Source organism: Ahaetulla prasina, chromosome 1 (assembly GCF_028640845.1).
Source record: "Ahaetulla prasina isolate Xishuangbanna chromosome 1, ASM2864084v1, whole genome shotgun sequence".
NCBI classification, from domain to species: Eukaryota; Metazoa; Chordata; class Lepidosauria; order Squamata; family Colubridae; genus Ahaetulla; species Ahaetulla prasina.
Window position 1 is genome coordinate 165,368,424 of NC_080539.1, and position 14,780 is coordinate 165,383,203.

Consider the following 14,780-nt stretch of genomic DNA (forward strand, 5'->3'; position numbering starts at 1 on the left):
TTCAGACTCTTTGATTAAGAGTCGAAGTACTGTATATCCAAAGGATGGCAAGGAACATTATTTTTTAATCTATACTATATGGAAAGATGTACTGGTGAAAGATGACTTTTTAAGCATCCCGTAGAAAAAAATTGGTAATGTAAGACATTTATGTTTTCTTCTCAATTTTTACATTGTATGGATGCATAAATTTGAAATTGCTACAGAGGATGAAAAATAAAGCGTTTTCAGATGGAAAACTGACATCTTTTTGAAAGCCAGACTGTAAATGCTGATCAAGGATCAAATCTTATTAAAATCTTCCAAATATATGCAGAACTGGAGGGGAAGACAAAAACCCAGGCTACAGTGTAATTATCAGATCATGATTATTTGATTCAGCTCTTTAAATTACCCAAGATACATTTGGAGGCAGCCAAGTTCATGTTGCCTACACACTAAAATGTAAGGCTATTGCAGTAAGTGAGAGCAAATTTATAACAGGAAAATTAAAAAAAGTGTTGAGCTTTGTGAAATAAAAAAGAGGGCAGCCTTGGACACTTGCTTGGAAGACCATCTCGTCATAAATGTATCTGTTGGCAAGCAACCACCCCCAGCTGAACTTTCAAGTAATGGGAACACTTGAAAAAGTGAACTATTACTTTGAAGTTCCTTCTGAACTCTGTTTTCTATAGTATTTATCGATGCTTAACATAGCAAATACAACACGAGTTTCTCTTTCACTGCTAAGCACACAAGAAACTTGATAGGATTGAGAAGTTTTTTTTTAAAAAAGAAAACATTCAAGGAATATGAATGTTTAGTAATTCCATGCAGTTTTATCTATTTGTAACTATAATCTACAAGGACACTCTTGTGCAAGTGGAGAACAAAACTGCTATCATAAAAACTGAACTAGCCATTTATGTGTGCATAGAAGGTAGCAATATAATGGTACCAAATGGCCACATATTGAAGATAATTTTTTTCACTAGAATTGTTTTAAATAAAAATAATTCCAGTTTGATGGAATATTCCTTTTTCCATGGCTAGGCTTAAATTTAAATCAAGGATTGGGAATGCAGAAATCAGATTAGATGATGCTGCAGTTATGTGATTTTTATTTAGACCAAAGAAGCACAAATAGAGATAATCTCAAGCAATAAAATAAACAATCAAATAATGTTATACAGATAAATATACTGCGAATGATAGAAATCATGATATCTTGATTTTAATGTGGCCTGGTACTCGGGCTATATCCAAAGAGATTAAAGCAGATAATTAAATAGGTGTCCCTTACTCTTGCACTATGACCATGAATAAGTTGATCATCTTCAGTTTGAACACTTGTTCGGCTTCTGACATCAAAATCTTCTGTCTCAAAGTCAGAATCATCCAATTCTTCAGGTGTCTGCAAACACAGTTTAAACCCAAATCAAACTTAAAGAGTAATTTAGGGGAGCAAATGTTTCCATGGTTTTGGAATACACTGAATTCAAAACCTGTATATTTTAAGACAGATGAATAATTAACAATACCAACAATCATGTACATTTTATGCATGTTTACCTAGCACAACTGGGAGACAGTTTGATAAAAAGGTTAGATAAACACTTTAAAAAAAAGTAATTGTCATTTTATACTGCCTTCTTACACATTTGCTACATTACAATTTTTCCTGAGCTTGAGCAAACAGACATAAAAATACTGTTAGTAGCTTCCTATATTGCTGTATTTGTAACACTTTGTTTAATGCAATTTTCGTAGACACTGTAAAATAACTCAGCCCTGTGCTAGACTAACCACAGCAATCAGTTTAAAAGGATATACGTAGCTTCAGAAATCTGCAGTTTATACTTCTTTTATGGTAGGTGTTTTTGCTGATTTCTTTCTCCTAGAAAATCTGTTTCCAGGTTTACCATAATTAGAATGTGTACTAGTTCCTGATAGTGGGAATGTTGATAGTATTACTGTGTAGAAACTAACTACAGATGGCAACGGGAAATAGGGTGGGGGAAATCAATTCTCTTTTAGTTTCACCTCATCTGAATAAATTGCTTTGTGAATATCGCTATTCTTTATTTTCAAAGTGACTAATCCCTAATGGCATTATACAAGTATTTATGGTACTTCATTTGGGGGCTTGCTTTGAAAATACATCCAATTTGTATTTTAGACAAAATGCAGAGCTGCTACTAATTAGGTCTTTTAACAAACATCTAAGAAAAAAGGCATTTGCCTTCTCATAATTTATTCATTTTTAAAATTTTTGCTGCCTCATCTCCATCAAAAGCAGATAGATTTTGAATATGATTTTTGAATCATAAGAGAATCCTAACCTTAGTCCTTATAAATTCTTCTTTGCTGAGTTTTTTTTCCCCAATGCAAAGGGGAAAACTTTGCAATGAGCCTACTATCTCATCCTTTGACACTTCTAATTTGTTATGTCAGCCATTTATGCAGTCTTAAACCATCAAAAATAGCATTATAAAACAGAACCATTAAAAGACAGACAAAGGTTCATAAATAGGTGAAAATCTAAATGTAGTTAAGTAAGTGCAACTTTTTCAAACATCACTGAACACTCAAAACAAGGGCAAGCACAATTTGGGATTCATGAATCACATTGTATAAAACCTGTCATAACTGGGTTGATCAATCACATAAAAAGAAATTTGTCTATGGTCTGGTATAATGCAGACACACTGAACTTTTTCAGTCTGGGTATTCTTGGGTTTTGAGTGACATGTTGCCTGCTACATTCTAAAAGTGGATGGACCCAGGAACCAAAGTAGCCCAGATTTTGGGATACAGATAGAAGTAAAATGGCAACATTTTTGCTCTTTGAAATCCTCCCAAACTTCAAACAATGAAACATCTTTAGTTATTGGCTTTCCCACTCTGAAATATGACATCTGCCTAACATAAATACTACACAATGGAAGCCTTTTCTAAATACAACCCAAATGCATGTTTTAAAATGTGTTGGTTTACATTGGGAAAAGGAACAACTGAGATAGCAAGATTTGGAGAGAATGTATGACAAGCAGTAAATTAACCAGAGTATTAACAGGTCAAAAAAACTGAAGTAGCTTAGCTTTATACCATCCTCCTCTTCTATGTGGGGGAGAGGTGCCTGGATCCATCTCCTCTCCAAGTGGGACACCAGGCACCAAAACTAATTTGAAACATCCTGACTCTGGTAATCTCCATCACTTTTCTCAACTGCATATCATTTAATTTGAAATTATTGTATTAATTACTGAGATTAGAAGAATGGAAAGTGATCAAAATCAATCACTTTATACACAAAGTGAATAAAGAACAGTACACCAATATATATAGGTAATGGGTGAAATGCAGAGAGCAATTGTTCAAAATATAAAATGTTTAGCTGCAGATACAGTAGTTTCTGGAGCTGCTCAAGTTATTAAGCTGCAATGATATGCACTATTTGTGTGCATGAATTTACACAGAATTTAGAGTATGTCTTAAATTATTAATAAAACTTATTTTGAAAAGTGAATGTTATTTCAAGAAAGCTGAAGTTCACTCACCCTGATCATCAGCACTGCTTTTCTGATGTCACGAATTCCATCATATACTAGTCGTGAAGCATCAATAAATTCATTTTCATCCATTGGCTGAGCAGGGTCAGAACTTAATGCTTCTACCGCAGCTTCTACTTGTTCAGTAAAACGTGGCATAACTACAGAACACATAGAAAAAATGAATTAGGAAGACAGAAAAATTATACAACACGATACTAAGGAGCAGTTTTAATTCATATGTATTATTGGAAGAGCACTGTGAGCAGAGAAATATTAATGTTTATGCTGGTAGTAAAGAATAAGACATATACATGAATGTGTGTGTGTATGTGTATTTACATACATACATACATATCAGAGTGTAGATGGCAGGCCATTGTGCATTATATAAACATGGGAACTGCAAAAAGGATGGCCAAGAGCTGTATGATTCATGCCTATTTCCTGCTTTACATTGTATAAGTAACTTTTTCATGGCTGGTGCCCACATGCAACATTTAAGGGGCCAGGATGAGAATGCAAATACTAAAAGCCAATATTTTGGTAGGATTTTTCTTTTTCATTTTTAAGAGGGGCTTCTTTTAAAGTAAAAGGTAAAGGTAAAGATTCCCCTCGCACATATGTGCTAGTCGTTGGCTACTCTAGGGGGCGGTGCTCATCTCCGTTTCAAAGCCGAAGAGCCAGTGCTGTCCGAAGACGTCTCCGTGGTCATGTGGCTGGCATGACTCAACGCCAAAGGCGCACGGAACGCTGTTACCTTCCCACCAAAGGTGGTCCCTATTTTTTCTACTTGCATTTTTACGTGCTCTCGAAACTGCTAGGTTGGCAGAAGCTGGGACAAGTAATGGGAGCTCACCCCATTACACGGCAGCACTAGGAACCGCTGAGCTGCCGACCTTTCGATCGACAAGCTCAACATCCTAGCCCCTGAGCCACCGCGTCCCCTACTTTTTTAAAGTATATACACCTGTTTTAAGACATACACACTATCAAGTATAACTCTAAAGAATGTTTCTCAACCTCAGCAACTTTAAGCTACGTGGATTTCAGTTCCTAAGAATTTCCCAGCCAGCATGTAAGAACCATGCTTGAGAAACACCGCCCTATAGCAATAGCACTTAAGACTTATATACCACTCCATAGTGCTTTACAGCACGCTTTGAGCAGTTTACAATGTCAGCATATTGTCCCCAACAATCTGGGTCCTCATCTCAGAAGGACGGACGGCTGAGTCAACCTTGAACTGGTCAGGATCGTCAGCCTGCAGTACTGCATTCTAATCACTGCAGCACCAGGGCTCCATGGCATTAGTCTGCCTATTACTGCCTCTCTCTTAAAACAAGTGTTTGGTATTTTATAACAGTGGCTTCCTTAGCTATTAGACAATACTTATACACCTACAAAGGGGCTGCAGAAAGAAGTGAGGAACATGTTGTCCTGGCTGACTGTTTCAGCAAGACCATTAAATTAAAAGCATGATTATGTTGTTTACTTTACCTGTGTTTGACAGCAGTTTTGTTGCTTCTAAAACCTTTTCTGTATACACCCCGGGTTCATAATTATCCATTTCAGAAGTGACAACATGAATTACTCTTGCTGCACGACCACGGATTGCACCAGCAGTGCGATCTAAACCATCAACATCTTTTTCTTGAAGAGCAATGACACATTTATTTACATCTTCTAGAATATGATTTTCTGGTGGTTAAAAAAAAAAAGAAATGGGAAAATTGCATTTGCTACTGATAATGTGTAAATCAACACCAGTAAGTTAAGAAGAAATTGCTATGTATATTTGAAATACAAAGTTAGCATGAAGCACACAAGTTAAAATATTACCGCTGATAAAGATATCTCTTTCATTTCTTTTATTGAAAATTAGTATAATGTAGGCTTAGGATGGCATAAATTTATTCCAATCTTTTAAAAAAAAAATCCACACACTGAGTCTAGTCAGAAGCTGTATGTATAGTCTTATAGTTGCACAGATTCCAGCTATTGACCAAAAAGTAAGGAAGCCATTAGATTACTTAACAGTGACCTCTCCCTGCTCTCTTAGAAGTTTTCAGAATTACAAAGTGTAAACACCATATCCAAAATTCAGCCCCATCTTTTTCTTTGGGGAAGGGGTGGCTCCTCTTCAAAAATCCTGATTCTTGTAAAGCTTCGCAAAATAAAACTCTCTGCATATACACATGGCTAATGAAAGGCTAGATGATGACATAAAAAATAACACTGGGCAATACAGAAAAAAAAAAAAGGAAAATCAATACAGCAGTAACTACTATTTGCTCAGCTCCAGGTTGAGCAATACGTAAAAATATTTATTATGGTAGAAGAAAAAAAGAGGAGAAAGGCTGGTGAATGAGGCAACAGTTATAAACTAGCACAGGACATAAGCACAATATTCCTTTAAAGTACAAGTTTTGGAACATGTTTTTATTAAGATTATTTTCTCCCGATTCCTTCCCCAGGATACCTTGCTTTAGATGACAAGTAGAAAAAAGCAATCTGTTACTGTTACTTTAATGGCTACTTTCTGGCATGAATAGAGAAAAAGAATTGTAAGAATCCATATGCACTCTATCCCAAAGAAGAGCAGTTCCTAACAGTATAGTTCAGGGGTCTCCAACCTTGGTCCCTTTAAGACTTGTGGACTTCAACTCCCAGCTTTGCTGGCTGAGGGACTCTGGGAGTTGAAGTCCACAAGACTTAAAGAGACCAAGATTGCTCCGTCCACGTTTAAATCCATCATTAAATCAATTCTTGTCGTGGCGGTTGGATGCTTCGTTTGTTTGCCATGAAGGCAAGTGCCTCTCCTAGTCCGGAGCTTATCAGATTATAGAAGGAGAACTTCCCACCAGATTAGGGCATCTCAACCTCAAATCTAATTGCTCAGCTTTCCTCCTTCGCCCGAAGGAAAGAATACAAGCTGTTGAACTCAGATTTACGATGTCCTAACAGCTTTTACAGACTAGGGAGTCAGCAGCTAAATCATAGCTGCTTTCTGCACGAAGCAGAGCCAAACCGGAGCAAAAACTGGAGTTCTAACATCTGCTTGTAAGAAGATTGTGAAACCCTGAGGATTTATTGGCTGCGAAGATAGGAGAGAAGAAAGCAAATGGCGGTTTTGTGGAATGTGTGCTCTGAAAACGAAAGTAGAAATGCTTACTAACAGCTAGTGTTGAAGTAGAAGAAAGAAGATACATAGAAACATACTGACTAAACGGAAGATATGAGAATTTTATGACTTATATTTTTTCTTTTTTTTGGGCTTGACTTGTTATATATATTTTAAATGGCTTTTAAGCAAATAGTGCCAAAAGTGTGTTGAAAAAGAAGATATATAGGAAGATACTGACTAACTGGAAGAAATGAGAATCTTATGATTTATATTTTTTCATCTTCCTTGGGATTATAGATTTAAAAGATAGGGTTTTTTTTTTGAAATTTCTTTTAAAATTTTTTCTTTCTCTTTTGGTTTATTATTAAGCTATCCTTTTTAAAAAAATGGCCTTTAAGCAAATAGTGCCAAAAGTTATTAAAACTTTGAAATTTCAGCTGAAATTTCTTCAGCTCAGATTCAAAAATTAAAGAAGAAATCAAAAGGAAGTAAGAAATTTTTACAGGAGTTTTTGGAGAGTCATTTTTAGAAATAGATCAAAATTTGATGAAATAGAGAAAGAGATGTTGGATTTTAAGGAAATGGTGGAAGAGCAGAAGAGGAAATGAAAATGGTAAAGGATGCAATTGCAAATATTAAGTTCTTGTATTCAGATGCAGGACGATCTTGCAGAATTTAATAAAACTAATTTAGAGCTGCAAAGGAAAATAGAAGATATTCAAAAAAATCAAAACAATTGGAACTTAGATAATAAGATGGAAGATATAAAGGCAAAGGTAGATAGGGCAGATGAAGAAAGAGTAATATTACAATATAGATTAATGGAATATGCTATAAGGGTGAGGGGGTTGAAACAAAATAGGAAGGAAAATTTAAAGGAGATTTTTACGCAAGCCTTTGCACAGATAAAGGGTGTGAAGCCAGAAGATTTTGAGATTAATATTGAAAGAATTTATCGTGTTAATTCTTGGTGGGCAAGACAAAATAGAGTACCTAGGGATGTGGTTATTTATTTTACAACTAAAAAGGTTAGGCATGAAATCTTGCAAGCCTTTTATAAAAATAAATTTCAGATATTGGGACAAGATATAAAAATGATGAAGGAAATTCCTCCTAAAATGTTAAGAAACAGAAGAGAATTTGCTTTTTTGGTGGATGAGCTTAAGAAATATCAGATATATTTTAGATGGGAAGTCCCAATGGGTTTGTCACTGAATTTTAGAGGTAGAAAGTATTTTCTTAATTCAGTTATGAAAGCGAGACATTTTTATATTAATGTTTTAAAGAGTGGGAATCCTTTGTTGTTAGATGCTAAGTTAACTGGTTTGGAAATGATGCAAAATAGAATGGGAGAGGGGAGGAATGTTTAAGATGTGAATATGATGATTATGGTTAATTTTTGGAATTGATTTGTTTAGGATATAAATTATAGGATTTTTGTTATTTGCTATTTGTATGGTATAAATCTATGGGATGATATTATTCAATTGTGAAGGATGGAAAGTGAAATTTATGAATTTAGATAATGTGGATGTAATGATTTTAACTGCTTACCGTTATATTGTGGATGTAGTTTAAATGATTATTTACCGTATATACTCGAGTATAAGCCGAGTTTTTCAGCACGTTTTTTGTGCTGAAAAGCGCCCCCTCGGCTTATACTCGAGTCTACGTCTTCGGGAACCCCGCACAGGAGGGGTACGAGCGGACTCCCATGGGAGGGATGGGGAGCGGGCCCGCCGAGGTCTCGGGATTTGTCGCCCAGGCGGCCCCCATTCCCGTGTCTGGTGGGCGGACGGCGCAAACTTGGCGGGCTGTGCATTGGCGGGAAGCCCTGGTGGTGCAGTGAGAGGGCTGGGCAGGGCCGCCAGCCTTCTCGGCTGAGGAGGAGGTTTCCCGACCGCGAGCTTCGCCGCCGCGAGAGCCACCCAAAGGCCAGAAGAAAGGTCATTCCATCGGAGTAATGGAGCGAAGGCTCCTTCCTCTCCGCCTTACCCATGCTGTGCGAGCCCAGCTGGGCTGCAACCCCGCCGCCGCTCCTTCCTCAGCCTCCCGGGCCTCGCGCTCTAGCAGCCGCCAAGCTCAGGCGGACTCGGCAGCTCCCCATCAGCACTCGCACGGGCGCGATTCGGGCAGGAGGTCGGGCTCGCTCCGTGGCAGTGGCGCCCGCCGCCGCCACGGAGCGAGCCCGACTCCTCCTGCCCGAATCGCGCCGTGCGAGTGCTGATGGGGAGCTGCGATTCTAAGCGGCAGCGGCTGCCCGACACCACCAGTTGGGCGGGGCGGGTGAGCCGCGGTAACTCCCGCCAGGCTATGCATTGGCGCGGGAAGCCTGGCGGTGCAGTCCTTCTCGGCTGAGGAGGAGGTTTCCCGACGCGAGCTCGCCGCCGCGAGAGCCACCCAAAGGCCAGAAGAAAGGTCATTCCATCGAGTAATGGGCGAAGGCTCCTTCCTCTCCGCTTACCCATGCTGTGCGAGCCCAGCTAGACTGCAACCCCGCCGCCGCCGCTCCTTCCTCAGCCTCCGGGGCTCGCGCTCTAGCAGCCGCCAAGCTCAGGCGGACTGCAGCTCCCCATCAGCACTCGCACGGGCGCGATTCGGGCAGGAGGTCGGGCTCGCTCCGTGGCGGTGGCGGTGGCGGCGGTGGCGGAGGCGCCACCGCCACGAGCGAGCCCGACTCCTCCTGCCCGAATCGCGCCGTGCGAGTGCTGATGGGGAGCTGCCGAGTCCGCCTGAGCTTGGCGGCTGCTAGAGCGCGAGCCCGGAGGCTGAGGAAGGAGCGGCGGCGGCTGCCCGACCACCAGTTGGGCGGGGCGGGTGAGCCGCGGTAACTCCCGCCAGGCTATGCATTGGCGGGAAGCCTGGCGGTGCAGTCCTTCTCGGCTGAGGAGGAGGTTTCCCGACGCGAGCTTCGCCGCCGCGAGAGCCACCCAAAGGCCAGAAGAAAGGTCATTCCATCGGAGTAATGGAGCGAAGGCTCCTTCCTCTCCGCCTTACCCATGCTGTGCGAGCCCAGCTAGACTGCAACCCCGCCGCCGCCGCTCTTCCTCAGCCTCCGGGGCTCGCGCTCTAGCAGCCGCCAAGCTCAGGCGGACTCGGCAGCTCCCCATCAGCACTCGCACGGGCGCGATTCGGGCAGGAGGTCGGGCTCGCTCCGTGGCGGTGGCGGTGGCGGCGGTGGCGGAGGCGCCACCGCCACGAGCGAGCCCGACTCCTCCTGCCCGAATCGCGCCGTGCGAGTGCTGATGGGGAGCTGCCGAGTCCGCCTGAGCTTGGCGGCTGCTAGAGCGCGAGCCCGGAGGCTGAGGAAGGAGCGGCGGCGGCTGCCCGACCACCAGTTGGGCGGGGCGGGTGAGCCGCGGTAACTCCCGCCAGGCTATGCATTGGCGGGAAGCCTGGCGGTGCAGTCCTTCTCGGCTGAGGAGGAGGTTTCCCGACGCGAGCTTCGCCGCCGCGAGAGCCACCCAAAGGCCAGAAGAAAGGTCATTCCATCGGAGTAATGGAGCGAAGGCTCCTTCCTCTCCGCCTTACCCATGCTGTGCGAGCCCAGCTAGACTGCAACCCCGCCGCCGCCGCTCTTCCTCAGCCTCCGGGGCTCGCGCTCTAGCAGCCGCCAAGCTCAGGCGGACTCGGCAGCTCCCCATCAGCACTCGCACGGGCGCGATTCGGGCAGGAGGTCGGGCTCGCTCCGTGGCGGTGGCGGTGGCGGCGGTGGCGGGCGCCACCGCCACGAGCGAGCCCGACTCCTCCTGCCCGAATCGCGCCGTGCGAGTGCTGATGGGGAGCTGCGAGTCCGGCCTGAGCTTGGCGGCTGCTAGAGCGCGAGCCCGGGAGGCTGAGGAAGGAGCGGCGGCGGCGGGGTTGCAGCCCAGCCGGGCTCGCACAGCATGGGTAAGGCGGAGAGGAAGGAGCCGCTCCATTACTCGATGGAATGACCTTTCTTCTGGCCTTTGGGTGGCTCGCGGCGCGGCGAGCTCGCGTCGGGAAACCTCCTCCTCAGCCGAGAAGGACTGCACCGCCAGGGCTTCCCGCCAATGCATAGCCTGGCGGGAGTTACTGCGGCTCACCTGCCCCGCCCAACTGGTGGTGTCGGGCAGCCGCTGCCGCTTAGCAAAAAGGTCGCCCAAAACTCCTCGCCTTCTCCTGGGAAGGGCTGGATGGCTAGCCGGGAAGGGTTGAATAAGCCAACCTACCTCCCTCCTCCTCCTCTCCCCAAGCGAAAGAGCGTTTTCCGTTGGAAGAGAGAGAGAGAGAAAGGAGGGCCGTTCCTCCCTTCTTTCATTCTTTCTTCTCCTCCGTGCTTCAGAAGCTGGGTGTGTGTGCGCCTGTGTGCCCAGTCCCCTTCTCTTCAGCGCTGGAAGAGAGAGAGAGAGAGAGAAAGGAGGCCGTTCCTCCTTCTTTCATTCTTTCTTCTCCTCCGTGCTTCACCGTGCTGGGCGACCTGGAGCAGCTGCTCTTCAGCCAGATGCTCGGTGAGTCAGCCCGTCCCTTCCTTCCCGTGGGGTCTGCCTTGCTGGTGAAGGTTATTGGGGCTTTTGAGCAAGGGAGGAGGAACGCGAGCACCGCCTTCGGCTGGCATTCCGGGATTTCCCTTTGTTTAGAGCTGGGAATCCTCCTTCCCCCTTTTGCACTCCCTCCCTCCCTCCCTCTCTCTCTCTCTCTCTCTCTCTCACACACACACACACACACACACACACAGACTTCTAAAGTCAATTGGCACAATGCTAAGCAAACACAGCAGTGGGTCAAGGGTGAAGGGCTAGGAACCTGGCAGGTGAAAGGTTGAGCGACATGAAAGGCAAAGACCACAATTGTTTTAAGAAAGAAGCTTTAGCAGGGACGGGGGGGAGATGGGAGGGTGTTTTAAGTTTTGGCAAACAGCCAGGCCAACTGTATTGGAGAAGGTCACACAACTGGCCTTAACATTTTAGCTGCTGTCTTTTTCCTCACACTTGGGTTTAATGATATTAGAGACCCTTATTGCCCTGCCAAAAAAAAAAAAAAAGAGCCACCCCAACGTCTATGAAAATTAACCTTCTCTGCCAAGAGACACTGTGCAGGGTATTTTCACTATTGGTGTGCATACAGGCTTAGATTTGTGCTGGGTTCTTAGTGCTTAGAGCACTGACCTTCAGAGGCACCCTGGTCCCTTGGAAGCTAAAGGAGGACTCATTTTCATGCTTGCAGTTGTATTGTCAATTTCTGTGAGACAATGTTGTTGAAGTAACTCACTCACTCATTCATTCATTCATTCATTCCTTGTGTGTCCAATCACACTTAGCCAATAAAAATTCTATTCTATTCTATTCTATTCTATTCATTCATTCATTCATTCATTTTATTTTGTCAAATACATATTAAATAATTATATAAATATAAGCATGAATTGAATACATAAAAGGAATACAACTAAAGGGAACATTAGGACAGGGACGGTAGGCACGCTGGTGCTCTTATGCACGCCCCTTACAGACCTCTTAGGAATGGGGTGAGGTCAATACTAGATAGTCTTTGGTTAAGGCTTTGGGGATTTTGGGAAGAGACCACAGAGTCAGGTAGCACATTCCAGGCATTAACAACTCTGTTACTGAAGTCACATTTTCTGCAATCTAGATTGGAGAGGTTCACTTTTAAGTTTGAATCTATTGTGTTCTCGTGTATTGTTGTGGTTGAAGCTGAAGTAGTCATTGATAGGAAGTACATTGTAGCAGATAATTTTATGAGCTATGCTCAGGTCATACCAAAGGTGGCGTAGTTCTAAATTTTCTAAAGCTGGGAATCCTCCTTCCCCCTTTTGCACTTTTATTGTTTTTCGTTCAAATAAATATTCATGTTATTTTACTTGGCTCTATCTTTATTTTTTACATTGACCAGTAGCTGCCTCATTTCCCACCCTCGGCTTATACTCGAGTCAATAGTTTTTCCCAGTTTTTTGTGGTAAAATTAGGTGCCTCGGCTTATATTCGGATCGGCTTATACTCGAGTATATACGGTATTTTAATTGATACGTTTATAGATAGTAAAAGTTATGAAGTTAAGCTGGAAATATTATATTTGAGAGATTTTATTCGAAATGATATTTGATTGATGGAGTAGTATTGGAAGATTGGATATTAAATCTTACGACAATTGAAGAAATATATAAGTGATGAAAATTTGAATTTGAGAAGCTGGATTGTAATTTAAGAAATGGACTTATGAAATTTGAAGGAATATATAAGTGGGTGAAAAAAAAAATTGAACTTTAGAAGATGGACTAATTTTTAAAATGGACTGTAAGAAGAACGGACATTAAATGTTATGGCAACTGAAGAAATATATAAGTGATAAAAATTTGAGTTCGAGAAGATGGACTGTAATTTGAGAAATGGACTTATGAAATTTGAAGGAATATACAAGTGGAAAAAAAATTGAATTTGAGAAGATGGATTAATTTTAAAAATGGACTGTAAGAAGAAGTAATATGTGAAGTTGGTATTGCTTCTTTTTTTTTCTTTTTTTTATTATTCTTTCCTATCTTTTTATTCTTAATGTGAAGGGATCTAAAGTTTTAAATTTTTAAAGGTGGGAGGTTATGTATATTTTGCATACTTTAGCTTGTGATTGTTGGTTATAATACCCGGTATTTGCTCTGGGAAGTCTGGGGGTGAAGGGGGAGGAGGGGGGAGATATGATACATGGATTGATTATTAATGTACAGTAATTTTTGAAGATATGAAATTAAAAAAAAATAAAAAATTAAAATGATATTGGGGATGCTCAACTGCCATTTCAGGAAGAAAAGGAGAGAGGAGTAGAAGGAGGGAAGAAAGTAGGTAGGAAAGAGTAGAGAAGGAGGAGGGGAATAAGAAGGTTAGATAGGGTGGAAGAAGGGTGGAGTGGAGGAGGAGAGGAAGTAGTAAAGTGAAGGAGATGAAGGATGGGAAAGTAGTAGAGGGTAGAGAGGGAAAGTAGTAGAGGGTAGAGAGGGAGGTTGTGTAGAAAGGAAGTGGCAATCGGGCAGGCCTGAATCAGTTATAAATAAAAATTAATGATTAATGATGGATAATAGTTTGTACATAAATATGATGTTGGAAAATGGAAATAAAAATTATTAAAAAAAAAAAAAAAAAAAAAGAGACCAAGATTGGAGACACCTGGTATAGTTCCCCCCCCCTTTAAGGCTGAAAGCTTACCAAAGCCTTCAAGAAATAATTTAAGATTCTATACACTATTTCTCAAATGTAGATGAAATTTGATGCTTAAATTTATGTGGTTAAAAAAACTTCGTTTGTATTACTTTCATCTTTAAATAGCAAAATAAAATAGCCCCAACTACAGGCTATTTAACTAATGAAATAATAGGCAAGTTATTCCCGAATGCATAAAAATGGGTTTTTCGATAGATTGTAAAAAAGCATTTCCATGGTAAAATAGTATCAATTCTAAACAAATTGGTAGTAGCAACCAACCGTAACAATTTAGTTATGTTCAATTTTCTATAGGAACCTGTTAAGTGAGGTCATCCACTAGTTGTGGGGATTGGTGACATCAGTATGCTCTATTTGGGGCTGCCTGTGAAGACCACCTGAAAGCTTTATATGCTTCGGAATGCCACAACAAAGGCAGTGATAAGCGCTTCCTGGTATGTCCTCCTTGCTGCGCTTTCTGGGTGCAATTAAAGTGCTGGTTATAATTCACCAAGCCCTAATTGGTCTACAATCTGGCTAATCGAGGGGTCGTCTATCTTCATGCCATTGCCTGGCCAGTAAGAGGAGACAGGGTCTCTTCAATTAAACAATGTCGACTATTGGGATCTAAGAAGTGTCCCACCACCTGCCTTCTTAAGTGAGATTCCCCCAGAGAGCCGTAGGTTCCCTCCCTGATGGCATCCTGTAAAGCCTTAAAAACCTGGCTGTTTTCCCAGACCTGTTTGTTTTATTGTAAACTACCCATAATAGTCTGGAGTTGGGCATGGCCTAGATTGAATAACAAAACACCATAAATAAAGCCCATTTATCAGAAGACTCTATTGTAGTACTAGCATTGTGAAATTCTCTCTCTCCTTCCCTACTCACCCAATTCTAAAGGCCTCTACTATTACCCCCTTTCCTGGAGGAAGTACCCAGGTATTCCAGGTGTAA

The 14,780-nt window shown here is 42.2% G+C and overlaps 1 protein-coding gene across 1 annotated transcript in view; it reads right to left on the bottom strand.

Annotated features, from left to right (window-relative positions):
• The window catches only part of CTNNA1 (catenin alpha 1), an 81,458-nt gene that overhangs the window by 10,697 nt on the left and 55,981 nt on the right, over positions 1 to 14,780 (bottom strand). Inside the window, exons 12-14 of the mRNA XM_058180272.1 lie at positions 5,031 to 5,231; positions 3,540 to 3,691; positions 1,283 to 1,393 (exon numbers count right to left, since the gene is read on the bottom strand). Coding sequence (XP_058036255.1) covers positions 1,283 to 1,393; positions 3,540 to 3,691; positions 5,031 to 5,231 — 464 coding nt within the window. The remainder of the gene's footprint in view (positions 1 to 1,282; positions 1,394 to 3,539; positions 3,692 to 5,030; positions 5,232 to 14,780) is intronic.